Raw genomic sequence first — 23,512 nt, 5'->3', positions numbered from 1 at the left:
ATCCCCCTCTCTCTCCCTTCTCTTTTTGGAACCGCTATTGTGCGTAGGCTGGCACACTTTATATTATCTCATAGATCTCATATGTTGCTTTCATTTTTTTTTTTTTAACTTGTCTTTCTGTCTGCAGTTCTGACTGGGTAATTTCCATTATTCTGTCTCTTCCAGATCACGTATTCATTCTTCTGTGTCATTTAGTCTGCTTTTCATTACTACTAGATTAGGTTTTATCCCCAGGCACAGGAGTGCTAGTAATCCACTTGGATGTCCTGCAGGCACTGCACTCCCAAAGCCACCAGTGGAGTAAATCCCCTGAAGTAGTGCAGCCCCTGGGCATCATCTCAGATTTCAGCCCCACCTCCATGTGTGGGCAACCACTGGCACTTGCATGCTCCCAGGCCTTGTAGATGTGTAGCTGTGCCTGCTGTGAGCACACCAACAATGAAGATGCTATGGTGGGGCCCCACCCCTCCCTTCAGAGAATGTATTAGCAACAGCGGACCAGGATATTGTGGCTCAGACCACACTCCAGTCCCTCCAGGCTGTCTCCGTCCAGCCAACCCCAGTCCTCTCCCGAGTCTGTCTGCTGAAGCTCGAGTTTCAACACCCCAGTCCCCGCACACACCAGCAGGCACATGTCTTAGGTTTGGGAGTGCATCGAGGGGGCCAGGACCATCTGTGCTGGTGTCTCTCTGTTCTGCCTGCTGTACTCTGGCTGCTGCACTCTCCTCTGAGCCTCTGAAGCTCCCTATCTATCCCAGCTGATCTCCCAGCCAAAGCAGGGGGTTCCCAGGTTGAGCAAACCTTTCCTCTTTCACAACTCCCTCCCAGGAGTACAGGTCCTGTCCTGATTCCTTTTTGTTTTTTTCTTTTGTCCTTCCTGGTTACGTGGTGATATTTCTTGCGGCTTTGGTTGTAAGAGATCTTCTGCCAGCATTCAGTAGGTATTCTGTGAGAATTGTTCCACATGTAGATGTAGTTTTGATTTATTTGTGAGAGGAGGTGAGCTCCACATCCTTCTGTTCCACCATCTTGATCTGGGCCAGGAGTTCTTTATTTTTTATGAGTACTATACCCTTATCAGATATATGATTTACAAATGATCTTTTCATTTTCTTGGTAATGATCTTTGATGCACAAGTTTTTAACTTCAATAAAGTCTCATCTATTTTTTTCTCTTGTTGCCTATGCTTTTGGTGTCATATCTAAGAATCCATTGCCAAATTCACGGTCATGAAGATTTATCCCTGTATTATTCTAAGAGTCTTATGGGTTTAGTGCTTATAATTAGGTTGTTGATTTATTTTAATGTTTTTTGTTTATTTTTGTATACAGTATGTAATAAAAGCCCAACCTCGTTCTTTTGCATGTTGGATATCCAGTTGTCCCAGCACCATTTGCTGAAGAGAGCGTTCTTTTCCCATTGAATGGTCTTGGCACCCTTGTCAAAAATTAACCAACTTTTGAACATCCAATTTATGCCATGGCATGTCTTTTACACCAAAGATACAAAATAAAATAACTTCTAATATGTGTCTATCCCTTTCAGAGCCCATCACCCAATCAGAAAAACAGACAGGTTAATTAACTATTCAGGTACAATGTGGAAAAGTCCTCTGATAGATATAAGTAAATATACTTAGGATTATAGAAAAGCCACATCAAAATTGAGATAAACACACTTCATGCATATAAGACATCGCAGGCTAATAGATGTGACATAACACATAAACAGAAGAATAAAATAAATCTAAAATTGATGTATGTATATATGGAAACTAAAAAAAAAAAATGGTTCTGATGAACCTAGGGGCAGCACAGAAATAAAGACACATACGTAGAGAATGGACTTGAGGACCTGGGGAGGGGGAGGGGAGGCTGGGACAAAGTGAGAGAGTAGCATTGACATATATACACTACCAAATGTAAAGTAGATAGCTAGTGGGAAGCAGCCTATAGCACAGGGAGATCAGCTCAGTGCTTTGTGTCCACCTAGAGGGGTGGGATAGGGAGTGTGGGAGGGAGGGATATGCAAGAGGGAAGAGATATGGGGATATATGTATACATATAGCTGATTCACTTTGTTATACAGCAGAAACTAACACAACATTGTAAAGCAATTATACTCCAATAAGATGTTTTAAAAAAAATGTGGAGTGATTTAGAAGGGGCTAAATGGAGATTGGAGGGGGAAGTGCCAAAAATGGAACCCCACGTGGCTCTCTAGCACCGTCGCTAGATAATGCTATGTGTAATTTTGCATGCTGATTATGTTCCACTTGTAATGTTGGAATTTTCCTTATTATTATAAATCCTTGGCCCCCAAATGTTCCGTTAAATGGATATTCACAACTTAAAAAAATAAAGATAAAACTAAAATAAAATCGATGTAGGTACAAATAGAGAATTAAAAGAAAGAAATGAATGACTAACTCTGTGCGTGGGTTCTCAGGGAAGGTTTCACAGAATATATGGCTTTTGAATTTGTTTCCACAAAGTACGAGTGGCAGGAGAGGGGAGGGGGCATTTTGAACTAAGAAAGCTACTGCAGTATAAAAACTTGGCATGTTTTATTCACTTCTGAATACCAAGCACATAGTATCATGCTTGGCACATAATAGGAAGTTCGTGAAGATTTGAGTGAAATAATGAGAGATCAAATGATTAGATGATTAAGTAAAGCTAACAAACCAAGTGACTGAATCTGAGTGTTCCTGAGGGATACTGATTCAAATAAAGACAAGAATTTTTAGATCTGATGTTGTTTAGTTCTGCTGATTAATCTTGACAGAAATACAAACAGAACCATAATATCATTAGATTTTTGTTTTTCAATAGGTATTACAGGTAGAACTCAAAAGATGTACAGTGAAGAATAATTTACCGCCTTCCTTAACCGTTATTAAATGGCAGTCTTTATAATGGTTTTCATTTATTCCTCCTGATACATTACTCACATTTTGTCTGTAATCATAATGTGCTTCTGTGTGAGTGATTGTGAGAAGGAAGCAGGGAAGTGTTAAGCATAAGGAATCATCAAATTTTAAAACTCGCAGATCTCTTGCTTCCAAAACCTTAATTTTTCAGCTGACGGAATACATCAGGGTTCAATCAGGGCAGGACAGCCACTATAAGTATTGTAACATAAGGGATTTATTTTAGGAGTAAGACCTTATCCAATTGTGGAAGAAGCTGGGTGACCTGGGTAAAAATTTGTAGCACCCCAGGGAACCTGGGAAGCCAGGCACGTCCAGTGGCTGGAGGGAGCACCAAAGGCTGGTAGGCAAGTCCATGGGAGGTTATTGCTTCTGCTTCTGGAGTTGAGCCTGCAGTTGCTATTGGCCAGCAGAGCCAACAATCAGGAACAAGTCACAAAGGTGGGTAGAGTGAGGACAAGCTGGAATCTGCTGGTACCTCTGCATCGTAATTTCACTGCTATTTAAAACAGTATGACTGTCAGAGAATATTGTCTGTTATTTCTCTTCCACATTCCAACTCTCTTGCAATTTTCTTTCTAAACTCTGAACCGTTCTTAGCAAGTTACAGAACAAAACCACTACAGCAAACTAAGTTTGAGGAGATTCCTTTGCTTGTCTAGTGTCACTTAAAAATACAGCTAAGTGTGGAACCTCGGTTTGCTTCCTCTTAGTCAATTACTTTTCTTGTACTCAGTACTCTGACCCCTTACTCTTATGCTAAGTTCATTGTTAGTTAATCACCTGTTTTCTTTTAGCAACCATTTTTACTGCATCTGGGCTTATTTTTATAACCTGAGGTAATGAAGTGATGAGAACTAAAATAACCTGTACTGATGTCTGCCATGTTCAGGTTACACATTAAAATCACTATTGCTGTTTGACATGGTGATTAGAGCTTTCAGGGTGTGTGGGATGGTGTGGAAAGTTTATCTTGTAATTTCCCGAAAATGCCAATGAGCCTTAATTCTCCAAGTTAATATGAGTTTCTTGTTTGTAATATTTAAAGATAAAATTTGAATGGAGTTGAAAACTACAGTTAAAAAATAAATAATTTAGTTTTTATAGCAAATGCTTTTATTTGGCCCTCTCACTATCTGTGTTTGATTTCCTTGTGTAAATTACCTTTCTGACTTTATTGAGAGAAATAGAACATATTTATTTGTTTGAGTATTTTGATGTACATGGACCACATTACATATACTACCCTTTGGCCTTTTTCACCACACATAGGATTTTTTTTTAATTAATTAATTAATTTTATTTTTGGCTGCGTTGAGTCTTCATTGCTGCGCAAGGGCTTGATCTAGTTGTGGCGAGCGGGGGATACTCTTCGTTGTGGTGCATGGGCTTCTCATTGCAGTGGCTTCTCTTTTTGAGGAGCATGGGCTCTAGGTGTGAGGGCTTCAGTAGTTGTGGCACTCGGGCTCAGTAGTTGTGGCTCACAGGCTCTAGAGCTCAGGCTAAGTAGTTGTGGCGCACGGGCTTAGTTGCTCCGCGGCATGTGGGACCTTCCCAGTCCAGGGCTTGAACCCGCATTCCCTGCACTGACAGGCAGATTCTCAACAACTGCATCACCAGGGAAGACCCACAGATAGGATTTTTTTAAATTGTTATTACTGTGTTTACTTAGCAGGCTGAATTTGAATTTGACACAATCTTAAAATCTATCTGTTCTGTGCTCCACAGGGTAAGTAACATTGACTATGTGGAAGTATGGCATTATGTTGCTATTAAAGTACCTGAAGCATGAATAATGCCTTAATTCTGAGAGATCATGACTATTCATTGTTATCTTAGATTTTTACTTTTTTTTTTTATATTTGCTTCTGATATTTTTTTAACATCTTTATTGGAGTATAATTGCTTTACAATGGTGTTTTAGTTTCTGCTTTATAAAAAGGGAATCAGCTATACTATACATATATCTCCATATATCCTCCCTCTTGCATCTCCCTCCCTCCCACCCTCCCTATCCCACCCATCTAGGTGGTCACAAAGCACCGAGCTGATCTGCCTGTGCTATGCGACTGCTTCTCACTAGCTATCGATTTTACATTTGGTAGTGTATGTATGTACATACCACTCTCTCACTTTGTCTCAGCTTACCGTTCCCCCTCCCCGTGTCCTCAAGTCCATTCTATAGTAGGTCTGCATCTTTATTCCCATCCTGCCCCAAGGTTCTTCATGACCATTCTTTATTTTTTAGATTCCATATACATGTGTTAGCATACGGTATTTGTTTTTCTCTTTCTGGCTTACTTCACTCTGTATGACAGATTCTAGGTCCATCCACCTCACTACAAATACCTCAGTTTCGTTTCCTTTTATGATTGAGTTTTATTCCATGGTAAATATGTGCCACATCTTCTTTATCCATTCATCTGTCGATGGACACTTAGGTTGCTTCCATGCCCTGGCTATTGTAAATAGAGCTGCAGTGAACATTGTGGTACATGACTCTTTTTGAGTTATGGTTTTCTCAAGGTGTATACCCAGTAGTGGGATTGATGGGTGATATGATCGTTCTATTTTTAGTATTTTAAGGGACCTCCATACTGTTCTCCATAGTGGCTGTATCAATTTACATTCCCACCAACAGTGCAAGAAGGTTCCCTTTTCTCCACACCCTCTCCAGCATTTGTTTGTAGATTTTTGATGATGGCCATTCTGACTGGTGTGAGGTGATACCTCATTGTAGTTTTGATTTGCATTTCTCTAATGATTAATAATGTTGAGCATTCTTTCATGTGTTTGTTGGCAATCTGTATATCTTCTTTGGAGCAATGTATACTTAGGTCTTCTGCGCATTTTTGGACTGGTTGTCTTTTTTGCTATTGAGCTGCATGAGCTGCTTGTAAATTTTGGAGATTAATCCTTTGTCAGTTGCTTCATTTGCAAATATTTTCTCCTATTCTGAGGGTTGTTGTTTTGTCTTGTTTATGGTTTTCTTTGCTGTGCAAAAGCTTTTCAATTTCATTAGGTCCCATTTGTTTATTTTTGTTTTTATTTCCATTTTTCTAGGAGGTGGGTCAAAAAGGATCTTGCTGTGATTTATGTCATAGAGTGTTCTGCATATGTTTTCCTCTAAGAGTTTTATAGTGGCTGGCCTTACGTTTAGGTCTTTAATCCATTTTCAGTTTATTTTTGTCTGTGGTGTTAGGGAGTGTTCTAATTTCATTGTTTTAGATGTAGCTGTCCACTTTTCTCAGCACCACTTATTGAAGAGGCTGTTTTCTCTCCATTGTATATTCTTGCCTTGTTTATCAAAGACAAGGGGACCATATGTGTGTGGCTTTATCTCTGGGCTTTCTATCCTGTTCCATCGATATGTATTTCTCTTTTTGTGCCAGTACCGCACTCTCTTGATTACTGTAGCTTTGTAGTATAGTCTGAAGTCAGGGAGCCCGATTCCTCCAGCTCCTTTTTTCGTTCTCAAGATTGCTTGGCTATTTGGGGTCTTTTGTGTTTCCATACAAATTGTGCAATTTTTTGTTCTAGTTCTGTGAAAAATGCCACTGGTAGCTTGATAGGGATTGCATTGAATCTGTAGATTGCTTTGGGTAGTACAGTCATTTTCACAATGTTGATTCTTCCAGTCCAAGAACATGGTATATCTCTCCATCTGTTTGTATCATCTTTAATTTCTTTCATCAGTGTCTTACAGTGTTCTGCATACAGTTCTTTGGTCTCCTTAGGTAGGTTTGTTCCTAGGTATTTTATTATTTTTGTTGCAGTGGTAAGTGGGAGTGTTTCCTTAATTACTGTTTCAGATTTTTCATCATTAGTGTATAGGAATACAAGAGATTTCTGTGCATTAATTTTATATCCAGCTTCTTTACAAAATACATTGATTAGCTCTAGTAGTTTTCTGCTAGCATCTTTGGGATTCTCTATATATAGTATCATGTCATCTGCAAACTGTGACATTTTTACTTCTTCTTTTCCGATTTGGTTCCTTTTATTTCTTTTTCTTCTCTGATTGCTGTGCCTAAAACATCCAAAAGTATATTGAATAATAGTAGTGAGAGTGTGCAACCTTGTCTTGTTCCTTATCTTAGTGGAAATGCTTTCAGTTTTTCACCATTCAGAATGATGTTGGCTGTGGGTTTGTTATATAAGACCTTTATTATGTTGAGGTAAGTTCCGCCCATACCTACTTTTTGAAGAGTTTTTATCATAAATGGGATGTGAATTTTATCGAAAGCTTTTTCTGCATCTATTCAGATAATCATATAGTTTTTCTCCTTCAATTTGTTAATATGGTTTATCACATTGATTGATTTCATATATTGAAGAATCCTTGCGTTCCTGGGATAAACCCCACTTGATCATGGTGTATGATCCTTTTAATGTGCTGTTGGATTCTGTTTGCTAGTATTTTATTGAAGATTTTTGCATCTATGTTCATCAGTGATGTTGGTCTGTAGTTTTTTTTGTGTGTGACATCGTTGTCTGGTTTTGGTATCAGGGTGATGGTGGCCTCATAGAATGAGTTTGTGAGTGTTCTTTCCTCTGCTATATTTTGGAAGAGATTGAGAAGGATAGGTGTTAGCTCTCCTCTAAATGTTTGATAGAATTCACCTGTGAATCCTCCTGGTCCGGGGCTTTTGTTTGCTGGAATATTTTTAATCACAGTCTCAATTGCAGTGCTTGTGATTGGTCTGTTTATATTTTCTGTTTCTTCTTGGTTCAGTCTCGGAAGGTTGTGCTTTTCTAAGAATTTGTCCATTTCTTCCAGGTTGTCCATTTTATTGGCCTAGAACTGCTTGTAGTAATCCCTCATGATCTTTTGTATTTCTGCAGTGTCAATTGTTACTTCTCCTTTTTCATTTCTCATTCTATTGATTTTAGTCTTCTCCCTTTTTCTCTTGATGAGTCTGGCTAATGGTTTATCAATTTTGTTTATCTTCTCAAAGAATCTACGTTTAGTTTTATTGATGTTAGCTGTTGTTTCCTTCATTTTATTTCATTTATTTCTGATCTGATCTTTATGATTTCTTTTCTTCTGCTATCTTTGGGGTTTTTTGGTTCTTCTTTCTCTAATTTCTTTAGGTTTAAGGTTAGGTTATTTATGTGAGATGTTTCTTGTTTCTTAAGGTAGGATTGTATTGCTATAAACTTCCCTCTTAAAACTGCTTTTGCTGCATTCGATAGGTTTTGGGTTGTTCTGTTTTCATTGTCATTTGTTTCTAGGTATTTTTTGATTTCCTCTTTGATTTCTTCAGTGATCACTTCATTATTAAGTAGTGTATTGTTTAGCCTCCATGTGTTTGTATTTTTTACAGATTTTTTTTCCTGTAATTTGTATCTACTCTCATAGCTTTGTGGTTGGAAAATATAGTTGATACGATTTCAGTTTTCTTAAATTTACCAAGGCTTTATTTGTGACCCATGATACGATCTATCCTGGAGAATGTCTCATGACACTTGGGAAAAACAGTGTATTCTGTTGTTTTTCGATGGAATGTCTTATAGATATCAATTAAGCCCATTTTGTTTAATGTATCATTTAAAGCTTGTGTTTCCTTATTTATTTTCATTTTGGATGATCTGTCCATTGGTGAAAGTGGGGTGTGCAACTTCGCTACTATGATTGTGTTACTGTCAATATTCCCTTTTATGGCTGTTAGCGTTTGCCTTATGTATTGAGGTGCTCCTATGTTGGGTACATAAATTTTTTTTTTGGTATGTGGGCCTCTCGCCGTTGTGGCCTCTCCCGTTGCAGAGCGCAGGCTCCGGATGCGCAGGCTCAGCGGCAATGGCTCACGGGCACAGCTGCTCTGCAGCACGTGGGATCTTCCCAGACAGGGGCACAAACCCATGTCCCCTGCATCGGCAGGCGGACTCTCAACCACTGCGCCACCAGGGAAGCCCATAAATATTTACAATTGTTATATTTTCTTCTTGGATTGATCCCTTGATCTTTATGTAGTGTCTGTCTTTTCCTCTTGTACTAGTCTTTCTTTTATAGTCTATTTTGTCTGATATGAGAATTGCTACTCCAGCTTTCTTCTGATTTTCATTTGCATGGAATATCTTTTTCCATCCCTTCTACTTTCAGTCTGTATGTGTCCCTAGGTCTGAAGTAGGTCTCTTGTAGACAGCATATATACGAATCTTGTTTTGGTATCCATTCAGCCAGTCTACGTCTTTTGGTTGGAGCATTTAATCCATTTACATTTAAGGTAATTATTTACATATATGTTTCTATTACCATTTTCTTAATTGTTTTGGGTTGGTTATCACAGGTCTTTTCCTTCTCTTGTGTTTCCTGCCTAGAGAAGTTCCTTTAGCATTTGTTGTAAAGCTGGTTTCGTGGTGCTGAATTCTCTTAGCTTTTGCTTGTCTGTAAAGCTTTTAATTTCTCCATCAAATCTGAATGAGGTCCTTGCTGGGTAGAATAATCTTGGTTGTAGTTTTTTTCCCTTTCATCACTTTAAATATGTCTTGCCACTCCCTTCTGGCTTGCAGAGTTTCTGCTGAAAGATAAGCTGTTACCCAGTGGGGAGTCCCGTACATGTTATTTGTTGTTTTTCCCTTGCTGCTTTTAATATTTTTTCGTTGTATTTAATTTTTGATAGTTTGATTAATATGTGTCTTGGCGTGTTTCTCCTTGGATTTATCCTGTATTGACTCTCTTTGCTTACTTGATTAACTATTTCTTTTCCCATATTAGGGAAGTTTTCAACTATAATCTCTTCAGATATTTTCTCAGTCCCTTTCTTTTTCTCTTCTTCTTCTGGGACCCCTATAATTCGAATGTTGGTGTGTTTAATGTTGTCCCAGAGGTCTCTGAAACTGTCCTCAATTCTTTTCATTCTTTTTCCTTTATTCTGCTCTGCAATACTTATTTCCACTATTTTATCTTCCAGGTCACTTATCCGTTCTTCTGCCTCAGTTATTCTGCTATTGATTCCTTCTAGAGAATTTTTAATTTCATTTCTTGTGTTGCTCATCATTGTTCATTTGCTCTTTTGTTCCTCTAGGTCCTTATTAAACATTTCTTGTATTTTCTCCATTCTATTTTCAAGATTTTGGATCATCTTTACTATCATTACTCTGAATTCTTTTTCAAGTAGACTGCCTATTTCCTTTCATTTGTTTGGTCTGGTGAGTTTTTACCTTGCTCTTTCATCTGCTGTGTATTTCTGTGTGTTGTCATTTTGCTTAACTTACTGTTTGGGGTCTCCTTTTCGCAGGCTGCAGGTTCGTAATTCCCATTTTTTTTGGTGTCTGTCCCCAGTGGCTAAGGTTGGTTCAGTGGGTTGTATAGGCTTCCTGGTGGAGGGGACTAGTGCCTGTTTTCTGGTGGGTGAGGCTGGGCCTTGTCTTTCTCCTGGGCAGGTCCATGTGTGGTGGTGTGTTTTGGGGTGTCTGTGGCCTTATTATGATTTTAGGCAGCCTCTCTGCTAATGTGTGGGGTTGTGTTCCTGTCTTGCAAGTAGATTGACATAGGGTGTCCAGCACTGGAGCTTGTTGGTCATTGAGTGGAGCTGGGTCTTGGCGTTGCGATGGAGATCTCTGGGAGATTTTCACTGTTTGATATTATGTGGTGCTGGGACGTCTTTGGTGGACCAGTGTCCTGAGCTCGGCTCTCCCACCTCAGCGGCCCAGGCCTGACACCTGGCCAGAGCACCAAGACCCTGTCATCCGCATGGCTCAGAATAAAAGGTTGAAAAAAAGAAAGAGAAAAATAAATAAATAAAATAAAATAAAGTTATTAAAAATAAAAAAGGATTAAAAAGTATTAAGAAAAAGAAAGAAAGAAAGAAGAGAGCAACCAAACCAAAAAACAAATCCACCAGTAATAACAACCACTAAAAACTATACTAAAAAAACAAAAACAAAAAACAGACAGACCCTTAGGACAAATGGTAAAATCAAAGCTATACAGACAAAATCACACAGAGACACATACATGTACACACTCACAAAAAGACAAAAAGGGAAAATATATATATATATCATTGCTCCCAAAGTCCACTGCCTCAATTTGGAATGAATCATTGTCTCTTCAGGTATTCCACAGATGCAGGTTACATCAAGTTGATTGTGGAGATTTAATCCACTGCTCCTGAGGCTGCTGGGAGAGATTTTCCTTTCTCTTCTTTGTTTGCACAGCTCCCGGGGTTCACCTTTGGATTTGGCCCCGCCTCTGCATGTAGGTCATCTGAGGGCGTCTGTTCTTCGCTCGGACAGGACGGGGTTAAAGGAGCTGCTGATTAGGGGGCTCTGGCTCACTCAGTCTGTGGAGAGGGAGGGGTACGGATGCGGGGTGAGCCTGTGGCGGCAGAGGCCGGCGTGACGTTGCACCAGCCTGAGGCGTGCCATGCGTTCTCCCGGGGAAGTTGTCCCTGGATCACGGGACCCTGGCCGTGGCAGGCTGCACAGGCTCCCCGGAAGGGGGTTGTGGATAGTGACCTGTGCTCGCACACAGGCTTCTTGGTGGCTGCAGCAGCAGCCTTAGTGTCTCATGCCCATCTCTGGGGTCTGTGCTGATAGCCACGGCTCGCGAGCGTCTCTGGAGCTCCTTTAAGCTGCGCTCTTAATCCCCTCTCCTCGCACACCAGGAAACAAAGAGGGAAGAAAAAGTCTCTTGCCTCTTTGGCAGTTCTGACCTTTTTCCCAGACTCCCTCCCGGCTAGCTGTGGCACACTGGCCCCTTTCAGACTGTGTTTAGGCAGCCAACCCCAGTCCTCTCCCTGGGATCCGACCTCCGAAGCCCAAGCCTCAGCTTTGAGACCCCGCCCGCCCTGGCAGGTGAGCAGACAAGCCTCTCAGACTGGTGAGTGCTGGTCAGCACCGGGCCCCTGTGAGCGAATCTCTCCGCTTTGCCCTCCTCACCCCTGTTGCTACGCTCTCCTCCGTGGCTCCGAAGCTGCTTCCCCCCCACTCAACCCCGCGTCTCCGCCAGTGAAGGGGCTTCCTAGTGTGTGGAAACCTTTCCTCTTTCACAGCTCCCTCCCACTGGTGCAGGTCCTGTTCCTATTCTTTTGTCTCTGTTTTTTCTTTTTTACTTTTACCCTTCTCAGATACGTGGGGAGTTTCTTGCCTTTTGGGAGGTCTAAGGTCTTCTGCCAGCGTTCAGTAGGTGTTCTGTAGGAGTTGTTCCACGTGTAGATGTATTTCTGATGTATTTGTGGGGAGGAAGGTGATATCCACGTCTTACTCCTCCACCATCTTGAAGGTCTCCTCCCATTTTTACTTTTTGAAGTAAAGTATTACCCACATGTTCATAGGAGCCCTTGCATATTTTGATTTGTGATTCATCAAACATGAGATTTTTCCAGAATTGTACCTGAAATCATATACAAGAATGTGGAAGGAAAGCATTTTCTTTGTTTTTACTCTTCCACCTGAAAACCATCACTTTTGTCTTTATTTGTAAGGATGTCAAGCTAATGCCTAAGCAAAATTATAAAACAGAAGTTAGTCTAATTCCCATAGTTTATCGATTAATGCCTGGGGTGATCTAAACCTTCTTAAATTGTATGATTTTATAATAACCCCCTTAAACTTTTTCGTGGGTTTACGTGAGAGAATGTGTTTTCTCCTGCTGCTTGAAGTACCTGGGAACTGAGTGTGAAGGGAAAAGGCGACCTGGTACAGCAGGAAGGAGCAGTTAGTTTATACTTCCCAACAGCCAGCAAATATTCTCTACCTTATATATTGGCTGAAGGTATCCTTGACAACTTGAAAAGGTGACATAGAGGTTAAAGGATAAAGATGTGTCTTGTCCAGCCTTACTCTTCTTTATATCTTAGCATAGTTACTGCAGACAATAGGCACTCAAAATCTCATAAAATATTTAAGTTGAATATAATCATCATAATCGTATATCATACATTTTATTTTAATTGCATTAGAAAGTCACCAGATAGTGTTCCTCTTGGAAGGAAAAGAAAAAAACCACACACACACACACACACACACACACTAAAATGATCTTCAACTCTTAACTAAATATTTGATTTTTAAAGTTACCTTACAAATCAAATGACTTATCCTTATGACTATCTAAAAATAAGAGAAATCTGTAAAAATAGGTATAGTTAATAAAATTATAACCAATAATTTTCCAAAAAGTATGTTATATATATTTATTGTTTATAATAAATGTGTTTGAATATTACTGTTTTTTACATTTAGGAATATCCACTCTAAGGGATTATCTCAGTTGATTACCACAAGTCTTAAGTATCTTCTGGTCTATCTTTCTCTGTAGTATTTCTAGTTTACTAATTTTTTCTTAAGTTATATCTAAAATTCTGTTTATCCATCTATTATATGTTTAATTTTAGTAACTACATTTTTTATTTCTGGATACTCTATTTGGTTGTTTTTCAAATCCGTTTTACCTTTTTTGATAGTACCTCCTGTTTTTCATTCCATCCTATATGTCTTTAATGATTTTAAAGAAATTTATTGTATTTTCCATATGTGGAAATTCCATTATCAGAAGTTCTTGGTAATGAATTTGATAATGGTGTTGAATTCTCCTCTTGCTAAAAAAAAAATTTTGGAGTGCATATAAAATCTGTGATTGGGAGTTTATCTTCAGTGGTCTTTGTTCCTGGGAATCCTTTCTGTCGGTTTGAAAGCATATTTTTCCAAAGAGGTTTTACATCTATTTCTGACTGATGCCCTGGGGTTATCAAAGGTCTGATGCCACTTTTATATGAATAACTCAATATGGGTATTCCTGGACCAACACAAGTAATATAAGTTACAGCTTCCAAACACACATGGGGTATTCCCATTATTTTTAATTTTCTCTATTTTTATTTTAATTTTTAAGTTGAAAAAGCAGGGAGATCTCTGTTTTTTCAATAATCCCTCGTGCCAAATCAGGCAAACTTCCTTGTTTTTTTCTATTTCTGATTGGAAGTTGTTTTTCTGACCTTTTAATGGCCCCAGATCTAAGTTGGCAGCTCGTTTCAAAATCCTTGCCTGTCAGGGATGTAAGGATTAGCCTGTTGTCTCAATATGGCCATTAAAAATCTATTCCCTTGGTTTACTGAGAGTGGCTAGGACCCTGAAGTCATTAACAATGTCAGTTAATACTTTGAGTTTTACTTCCCTCTTTTGTTAGTTTACTAGATTATTATCTAGTAAAATATTAGCAGAATTTAATTCTTGTTGTAGTTATTTCTTCAGTGTTTATTTTTACTTTCTTTTGAATTCATCCTTGAAAATACTTGAATCTATAAAAAAGTTTTTATGATTTAAAAAATATGTATCCTTAACTCACATACTTACCAGAGATAATACAAAAGAAATTATAGTGCTCTATACCAGTAAAGTTCTAGTTTTATAAGACTGTTGACTTAAAAAACTTTAAAAAATGTTTTCTAACATCATAGGTCTTCCATATGTTGTGTTACTTACTGATTTAATTCACATAGTGGGAAAAAATTATGATACAAACAAGTACTTTTTTTTCCCCATCAGTGCTTCAGCTAAGGTTTGCTCTTAGTTGGTTCCCTGCCATGTTTTCCATTTTAAGGTATTTTTAATACATCGTATATTTTAGCACTCCCCTATGAGAGCACATCAGATGTTACATGTTTCTCACATCGGTCATTTTATGGAATTTGAGCTATTAGGCTATAATTGTGGTGTCTCTCAGGATCTCAGCCCTTCCTCTGTATTCAGATTTTAATACTTCTTCCTGTTACCCTCTATTCACTAGATCTCTTAATTCTTTAAAATTGACTTTCTTGAAATCCAATACTTATGTGTCACAGAACCAGATGATCCAATTTGCTTTTTTGGCAGACACCATAGAAAGCTCTGCCCATTGCACAGTTTCAACAAAAGATACTAGTACTCTAGACTACTCTGGTAGAAAAGGATGTAGACAGACTTGAGTTTTATCTGGGCTTTTTCATGAGATAACTTATGCCAATTCTCTGATCTCAACTTGGTCATTTTATAATAAAAGAGAATAATAGGGACATATTTATAAGGAATATTAAATTAATGGTTCCAAGGAACTTTTGAGGTACGGCTTGCTAATAAAACATAGAACTGTATTATTTCATGAAATGAAAACTAAGAATCTGGGTAGTAGACTTGAAGATCTGCACTAGCACAAGCTTTGGTTTCTCAATAATATTTTCCAATTTTATCTTCTACGATGAACGCAATACTTCCTTTGAAATTATTAGCAATTAGCAATTTTGAATGTAGAGTAGGAATAGTGTGCTAAATAACTGATCAAAAGGTGAGAATGTATAAAGAAGAATTAAAATAGAGGTCAAATGCTGCTGCGTTATCAACTTGCCCTGCGGGCCCAGTTGTGGAACTTTTGTTCCAACTGGGTGGCCTTAGCCCAGTCCCTGAACTTCATTTCCTCATAGATAATGTGGGGCCAGTAATGTTCCTTACTTCACATCCAGGGTTGCTGTGAAGAAGAATTCAGTATCAAAGTCACAAAAGCCATTTCACAAACTGTAAAGGCAGTCATAATCTATGAACTCAGTTCTTAGAGTTAAAAAAAAAAAAGTCAAAGATTAAGAGGATATGCGTGTTAACCTACTGAGATTGGAAAGATGGCAGTTGTGAAGCAGAATGTCAGAAATATTAAAACTAGGAAATTAAAAATGATCACAAAACAGTAAGATTATTTTTGGTAGCAAGAGAGATCCTAAACTGTAAAAACAAAAGGAATTAAAATAGAAAAAGTAATTTATTGAAATGTCCTAGGATGCTACTAATATGAAATTGATTAATTATGTCTGAATTTCTCAGTGATTTTTTATATGAATCTGAAGTTAAGAATTGAAGTTACAAAATTATGATTATAAAATGTACAGATAGACACACTCAAAATAATAATGTAATTTTGTCATACATGTTTGTAGTACAGAGACTTGTACAAATTTAATGAAAATTATCCTTAAAAATGAAAAAGCTAATAATTTTTACTTTATCTTTTAGCATACGGAGGCATCAAGAAAGAAGAGCAATTTTGACTCCCATTTTAACAGATTTTTCTGTCCGAATAACTGGAGCACCTGCCATCATTTTCACCAAAGTAATTTCTCCAGAAAATATGCACACTGAGGTTAGAAATTAATTTAGCTTTTATTTTAGTCTAAATGATGGAGCATCTTTTCTTGTGTGTTAGGAGTTTTCATAGTTTCCGTGCATAGGATATCAAATTAGCGTATTATTAATAAGTTATTATTGTAGCTAATAATTATTAAGCACTTTATAGTACTATTTAGGTATTGCTTTTCATGTAATAACTCATTTAATCCTTATAATAATCCTATTAACTTCTTCTACTGTCCTCGTTTTGTAGATAAGGAAACTGAAGCATAAAGAGTTAACTTGTCTAAATATTCACAAATAGTAATAAACAGAACATGGTGTGAACCTAACTGGTCTGGCTCCTGGCCATACACTCCTGACCTCTACGGCCTCTTTCTAATGAAAGCAACAATAATATTGACAGATCACTTAGGGTTCTCACATGGATTACCTTACAAAGAGAGTTCTACATGAATTACCTTATTTACTCTTCACAGAATCCATATGAGGTAGATATTATTAGTATAAATATTTTATAGATGAGGAAACTGAGATCAAAAGAAATTAAGTAACTTGACCAATCTTACTCGCCAGTTACTAACTGATCCAGGTTTGAAGTCTAATCACTATGGTATACTGCCTCCATGACTAGAATAGAAATGTAATAATAATGTGATCCATCATAACTTTAAAAATATTCTTCATAAAAGTTTGTTATGCTAAAAACTTTATAAACTTTTTGATCATTCACAGAGTTATAGGCAGTTGTTATAAAAAGTTCAGAAAAATTAGGCACAGATTAAATATATTATTAATCTAAGGTGATAAAAGTTTACATCATTCTTTGCGTTTTTAAAAAGCAATATTTTGGGGCTTCCCTGGTGGCGCAGTGGTTAAGGTGTAATCCTGAGAGACTCACATGGTGTTGCACAAGTATGTTTTGTGACAGGCAATAAAATCTTGATAATTCTTAAGTCCAAAGGACTTGCTCCTGATCTTCCTGAGGATCTCTATCGTTTAATGAAGAAAGCTGTTGCTGTTCGAAAGCATCTTGAGAGAAGCAGAAAGGATAAAGATGCCAAATTCTGTCTGATTCTGATTGAGAGCCGTATTCACCAGTTGGCTTGATATTACAAGACCAAACGAGTCCTCCCCTACAACTGAAAATACGAGTCATCCACAGCCTCTGCCCTGGTTGCATAAATTTGTCTGTTGTACTCAAGCAATAAAATCATTGTTTAACTAGAAAAAAAAAAAAAATGCAGGGGACACAAGTTGGATCCCTGGTCCGGGAAGATCCCACATGCCGCGGAGCAACTAAGCCTGTGTGCCACATCTGCTGAGCCTGCGTGCCACAACTACTGCAGCCCGTGCATCTAGAGCCCGTGCTCCACAACAAGAGAAGCCACCACAATGAAGAGCAGCCCCCGCTTACCGCAACTAGAGAAAGCCCACACGCAGCAATGAAGACCCAATACAGCCAAAAATAAAAATAAATAAATTTGTATAAAAAACAAAAAAAATATTTTGTATGTGTTATCTTATTTGATGTTTATAATTGCCCTATAGGGAAAGTTAGGTTAGGCAGGATATCTTTATATCTACAAAAGGTGTATAAAAATTAAGTCTACTTATATCTTTCAGTTACTAAGTAACACAATTGGTTGAAAATACACAAATATATTCCCTTCATCATTACTTGAGGAATAAAATAAGAATTCTAACTATAATGAGTAAATTTTGGAAACTTTTTTGGGGGAAAGTTTATTTAACCAGAAAAAGGGGATCATTTCCGACATGCTGTTCTTTATGGCTTTATTAAAAGCTACTCTAAGCTGTGTAGTTTGTATTTGGACCCATCATAAGTCTCCTTAAATCCATTCTCTTGGATGACACTATTAAGGAGAAGGTTTGTTGGACATTTCCAAGCATTTGAACATTGTCCACATGCACTTCATGACAAGAGGCAGGGCTTCTGCTTATTAAGTGAAACTTCTGGATTGTTTTTCATTTCTGTTTTCCTTCCCTGAATGGTTTTCCAGCAATGAATGTTCAAATGACTCAGTTATGCAGCACAACACCAGTTAAGTAGTGGACAGCTACCTAATGCTGCCAAGATTTTAGCAGTTTAAAGAAGTGAAATTAATTAGTCTAGCTACCTTTGACTTCAGCACTCCATTTTGTTATAAATCATTTGGAGTGTATCCTTTGGAGAATACTCAGACCATACCACTTGTGACTGTAATTGCTGCCTATAGTTGCCTGTTTACATCTGTCTGCCCACCTAGATTGTAACCTTCTCAAGAGCAGATTGCTGTTCAAGGCCTCACTCTCTGTTTTTTTGTTTTTTTGTTTTTTTTTTGTGGTACGCGGGCCTCTCACTGTTGTGGCCTCTCCCGTTGCGGAGCACAGGCTGCAGACGCGCAGGCTCAGTGGCCATGGCTCACGGGCCCAGCCGCTGAGGCATGTGGGATCATCCTGGACCGGGGCACAAACCCGTGTCCCCTGCATCGGCAGGCAGACTCTCAACCACTGCGCCACCAGGGAAGCCCTCACTCTCTGTTTTATTCCTAGCACTCTAGTATGCTGCATGGTACTTGGGAGATGCTCACTAAATATTGGTCCGTCTGAGTGGGTGAACAAGATTATGCTAAAGAATTGCATCATTGCCTACATATTGAAACAATGATAGTAGTTTGACGTATGAAAAGCCAAATGTATATGAAATGGTGAAAAATTCTTATTGTTAGTGTGTTTCCCTGTAACTAGCACATGGCCTGGTGCACAGCAGGCCCTCGTAAATGTTTATTAAATTAATCCATTAAACTGTTGAGTGACCGTGCTCACCATTTCTGCTATTCTCATTAACATGTGAACTCAAGTCCCAGGAGAATTCATCAACATCGTAAAGGTCTAATAAGTAAGAATGATAAATGATCATCTAATGGCTATCATGTTTCTTTATCTCTATTCAACCTTTTTTTCCTTCAGGAGATTTTAGTGTGTGGCCACTCCTTGGAAGTGAATATAACCACAAACCTGGACTTCTTCCTAAGTGTGGCTCAAGTTCAACTCTTGCATCAGTTAATAGTAGCAAATATGACTGGAGTGGAACCATCAAGCAAAGCCACAGAGGTAACTATTACCTGATTTTGATTAGGCTTACTGCATTTGTGCCAACTTTACATTGATAATAGGAAAACAAAAATTAAATGCTTTCTGCTAGTTATTCTATATTTAATTTTATTCATAATATGAGCATAAATCATTTTGGATTGGTGTTCTTTATTTTTGAAATTTGTTTGGTCTCCTTCCCTGTAATTTATCATGCACCTTCACAAAATTGCTGTGGCCCAGCCCCAGAAAAGCCTCTGTTAAAAACATGATTTTATTGCCCTGCTGCAATTTTTAAAGTGCAGTGCACAAAACCTGGTGTAGCTTTCACTTACTCAGATACATTACAGGGACAGGGCCTCTTTTGGAAGTGAACTTTGTGAGAGTACTGTGGGAATATCTTCAATAAATAACTTCTAAAGCATTCGTTTCCCATGCTCAGTGAAGAATGGACACAATCAAAAAACTTGAATGCCTGCCTAGAATTTTAATTTTGATCCAGTGTTCATTGGAAGCCTACATTGTAACCACAAAGCATGTCAGCATGAAACAAAGAAAGCTGCTTGTTAGATGCTTCTCAAAATATTTTTTCTTTGCTTTTTGTTTCCGTACTTCTATAATCATATCTGTACTTAGAATAAATCTTTTATAAAATCTCTAGTGAAGAAACTGTTTATCTTTGAAAAAGGCATTGCTTATATTTTTGTCATGAGTTATGCAGAAGGCTCTAAGTGCTATTAAGGAGGAAGGGAAGGAGGAGGTGTTCACTGATAGCCACTTGATGCTAAGCAAGCGTGCCAGGTACTTTTATGTAAGTTATTAACTCATATATCTTCAAGCATGTTATTACAACCACACTGTGAGGTACATGGGAACATTATCACCATTTTACAGATTATGATATTGTGACTCAGAGGTAATAAGTGACCTGTCTGAGATCATACACACATAACTAAAAAATGGTGGATCTGAGGTTTTAATTTAAGTCTTTCAAATCAGTGCTTTTTTCATTCTGCCATGGTTGCTGTACTATAATTGTTACATTAGTCTGAATCACCTTTATTTTTTCAATTATTTAAAAATGATAAAGCTTTTAACTTTCATAAAGAAAAATTCTCTAGCTTTATCATCTTTTACCACCCATTATTTGTTTGCTCAGTATCTTTTCTAAAAGGACTATAAAGCTGTATACTCTTCAAAATATTGACTTTTTCCCCAATGTATTTTAGACAATCCGTAAGAATATAAATACATGATATGAAAATAAGCAGAGCAAAAATATTTCCCCATGGCATTTTCAATGAAGTCCTTGAAGCAAGTTGGGTTGGAAACAAATTGCTATATTATTTGTGCCAATATTATGAATCTATCATGTCAGTGAAATCTAACTCACGGATTTCTTTTTTTTTTTTTTTACATCTTTATTGGAGTATAATTGCTTTACAATGGTGTGTTAGTTTCTGCTTTATAACAAAGTCAATCAGCTGTACATATACATATATCCCCATATCTCCTCCCTCTCACGTCTCCCTCCCCCCACCAGGTGGTCACAAAGCACCGAGCTGATCTCCCTGTGCTATGTGGCTGCTTCCCACTAGCTATCTGTTTTACGTTTGGTAGTGTACATATGTCCATGCCACTCTCTCTCACTTTGTCCAGCTTACCCTTCCCCCTCCCCATGTCCTCAAGTCCACTTTCTACATCTGCGTCTTTATTCCTGTGCTACCCCTAGGTTCTTCAGAACCTTTTTTTTTCCTTTTTTTTTTAGATTCCATATATATGTGTTAGCATATGGTATTTGTTTTTCTCTTTCTGACTTACTTTACTCTGTATGACAGACTCTGTGTCCATCCACCTCACTACAAATAACTCAATTTCGTTTCTTTTTATGGCTGAGTAATATTCCATTGTATATATGTGCCACATCTTCTTTATCCATTCATCTGTTGATGGACACTTAGGTTGCTTCCATGTCCTGGCTATTGTAAATAGAGCTGCAATGAACATTGTGGTACATGACGCTTTTTGAATTATGGTTTTCTCAGGGTGTACGCCCAGTAGTGGGATTGCTGGGTCATATGGTAGTTCTATTTTTAGTTTTTTAAAGAACTTCCATACTGTTCTCCATAGTGGCTGTATCATTTACATTCCCATCAACAGTGCAGGAGGGTTCCGTTTTCTCCACACCCTCTCCAGCATTTATTGTTTGTAGATTTTTTGATGACGGCCATTCTAACTGGTATAACTCACAGATTTCTGATGTGTTTTAGGAATTTATAGAACTTAGCTAGTTGATTGCTATTTACCTACCTGCTTCTAATGCCTTTCAGCAGGGTCTGATTTGAGTAAATAAGGCACACTCAGAGTTAGATTTCTAACAGCTCTCACCTGAATATCAAGTCATTCCTCACAGTTCCATAAATGAGCTAGGATTGTTTTTGTTGCTTTAAAAATGTGTCTGTGGTCCTTATTCCTTCTTGGAGATGATACTAAAAGTACAGACAATATACTGAAATACAGTAGAGACAATACACTGAAGAATGATTAAGATGGCAAATTTTATTTTATGTGTTCTACCACAACTGAAAAAAAAAGTACAGACTCTCTGAAGACAATTTGGTCCTATCCCCAGCCTCAGTGGGGTATGTCTGTGAAATTTCAGTATTAAAAAAAAAGACTTTCTGTGAACTAGAAGAATGTTTTTCTATTCATAAATGAGTAACACAACTCATATCTGATAGTCTAAGAATATAAAGATATTGTAAGAATTGGTATAATTTCTTCCTTAAATATTTGATAGAATTCACCAATGACCCATCTAGGCCTGATGCTTTCTGTTTTGGAAGGTAATTAATTATTGATTCAATTTCTTTAATATATGTAGGCCTATTCATATCCTCTTATTTCTTCTTATGTGAGTTTTGTTAGATTCTGTCTTTCAAGGAATTGGTTCATTTTTCTGAAATGGTTATCAAATTTGTGAGCTTGGTCATAGTATTCCTTTATTATTCTTTTAATTTCCATAGAATCTGTAGTTATGTCCCCTCTTTCATTTCTGATGTTAGTAATTTGATTCCTCTCTTTTGGCTTTTTGTTTGTTTGCTTGTTTTTTGGTTTTTTGTTTTTATTTTTTTTGTTAGCCTGGCTAGAGGCTTATTAATATTATTGATCTTTTTAAGGAATCAACTTTTGGTTTTATTTGCTTTATTGGATTTTCTGTTTTCAATTTCATTGATTTCTGCTCTAATTATTTCTTTTTTCCTGCTTACTTTTGATGGCGTTAATATTTTCAAACAGTTTTTCACAAGGTTTTTTTGAAACATTAATTCTAAAAATTATTCAAGAACATGAAAAGGAGATTTTGTTAGTAGAGGAAGCATATCTACACTGTTAACAAAGGGGAAGAAAGATGGACAGATATTTGGAAATTGAAGTGAAAACAGTGAAACAATCTAAGGATTATTACTGGAACCAATATTTAATATTACTTTTAATTATATAGACAACTAACACATAATAAAACTTTCAAGTATATAGCTAAAAGAGAAGCACTTCTGGCAATAAAATGACCAGCTGATGGTTTAAGCAAATTGCCTCCCATGTTGATTAAAACTTTTCCAATATTTTTGCTCTAAAAATGTACTCATTGCTTAGTGATCAAGCAGCCTGTATTTGTACACTTTGGTTTTCAGTGTTTCCATCAAGTGTTAGGACTTCCATGATTGCTGGTTCCCAGAATATTCAATTCTTCATTTTAAATTAACCTTTTTTTTGTCTCTATACATATTATGATAGGCTGAGAAAGTACATGAGAAAAAACATTTATTATTCAAAAAGCCAAAATTAATTCTATATTACAAAGTACATGTCCTTCTATATTTTATTCTATAGTTCATGTCTTTATGATAACATCTGTCCTTATAGTACTAGTACAACAGGAATGTTATTTGGGTTTCTTACATTCTAGTTCCCTGCCATTTACATGAGGTGGGAGTTAACCTCCTAGATAACTTCATAGTCAAATCTAAATGTACAATTCTAATTTTTCTCCAAAAATAGAGCTCTACTACTCATCCTTGGTTTCTTTCCCAATGTTTAGCAGGGCAAAATTGGTTTACTCTTTAGAAGATTCTTTACCTTCTTATAAAGTGCTCTAGTCCCATAAAGGCCCAATTAGATAAAAGTGGTTGTTAGTAATTTAATCATAACATTCATGCAAGAAGAATTAACAAGTGAGATAGTTCAGTTACATGTACCACTAAATGTCAGGAAACTTTTTAAAGAGAATATGACTAAATGAAGAGTTAAAGTATTTTAATTTGTGCAAGTCTGTTTATGGGCTAATAATGCAGCCCATTTTTATATGATATCAAATAGAAACTAAA

At 37.4% G+C, this 23,512-nt stretch overlaps 1 protein-coding gene across 14 annotated transcripts in view; it reads left to right on the top strand.

Annotated features, from left to right (window-relative positions):
- VPS13B (vacuolar protein sorting 13 homolog B) overlaps positions 1–23,512 on the top strand; it is a 795,150-nt gene that overhangs the window by 479,334 nt on the left and 292,304 nt on the right. For all 14 annotated transcript variants that reach the window (XM_089898526.1, XM_089898529.1, XM_089898532.1 and 11 more), the window contains 2 exons: positions 15,918–16,044; positions 19,005–19,148. In XM_089898526.1, coding sequence (XP_089754652.1) covers positions 15,918–16,044; positions 19,005–19,148 — 271 coding nt within the window. The remainder of the gene's footprint in view (positions 1–15,917; positions 16,045–19,004; positions 19,149–23,512) is intronic.

Source organism: Delphinapterus leucas, chromosome 17 (assembly GCF_059928025.1).
Source record: "Delphinapterus leucas isolate spDelLeu-1000000601 "Yukka" chromosome 17, BTC_Dleu_Yukka2, whole genome shotgun sequence".
Classification (NCBI taxonomy): domain Eukaryota; kingdom Metazoa; phylum Chordata; class Mammalia; order Artiodactyla; family Monodontidae; genus Delphinapterus; species Delphinapterus leucas.
This window is presented reverse-complemented; position numbering and strand designations above follow the sequence as displayed.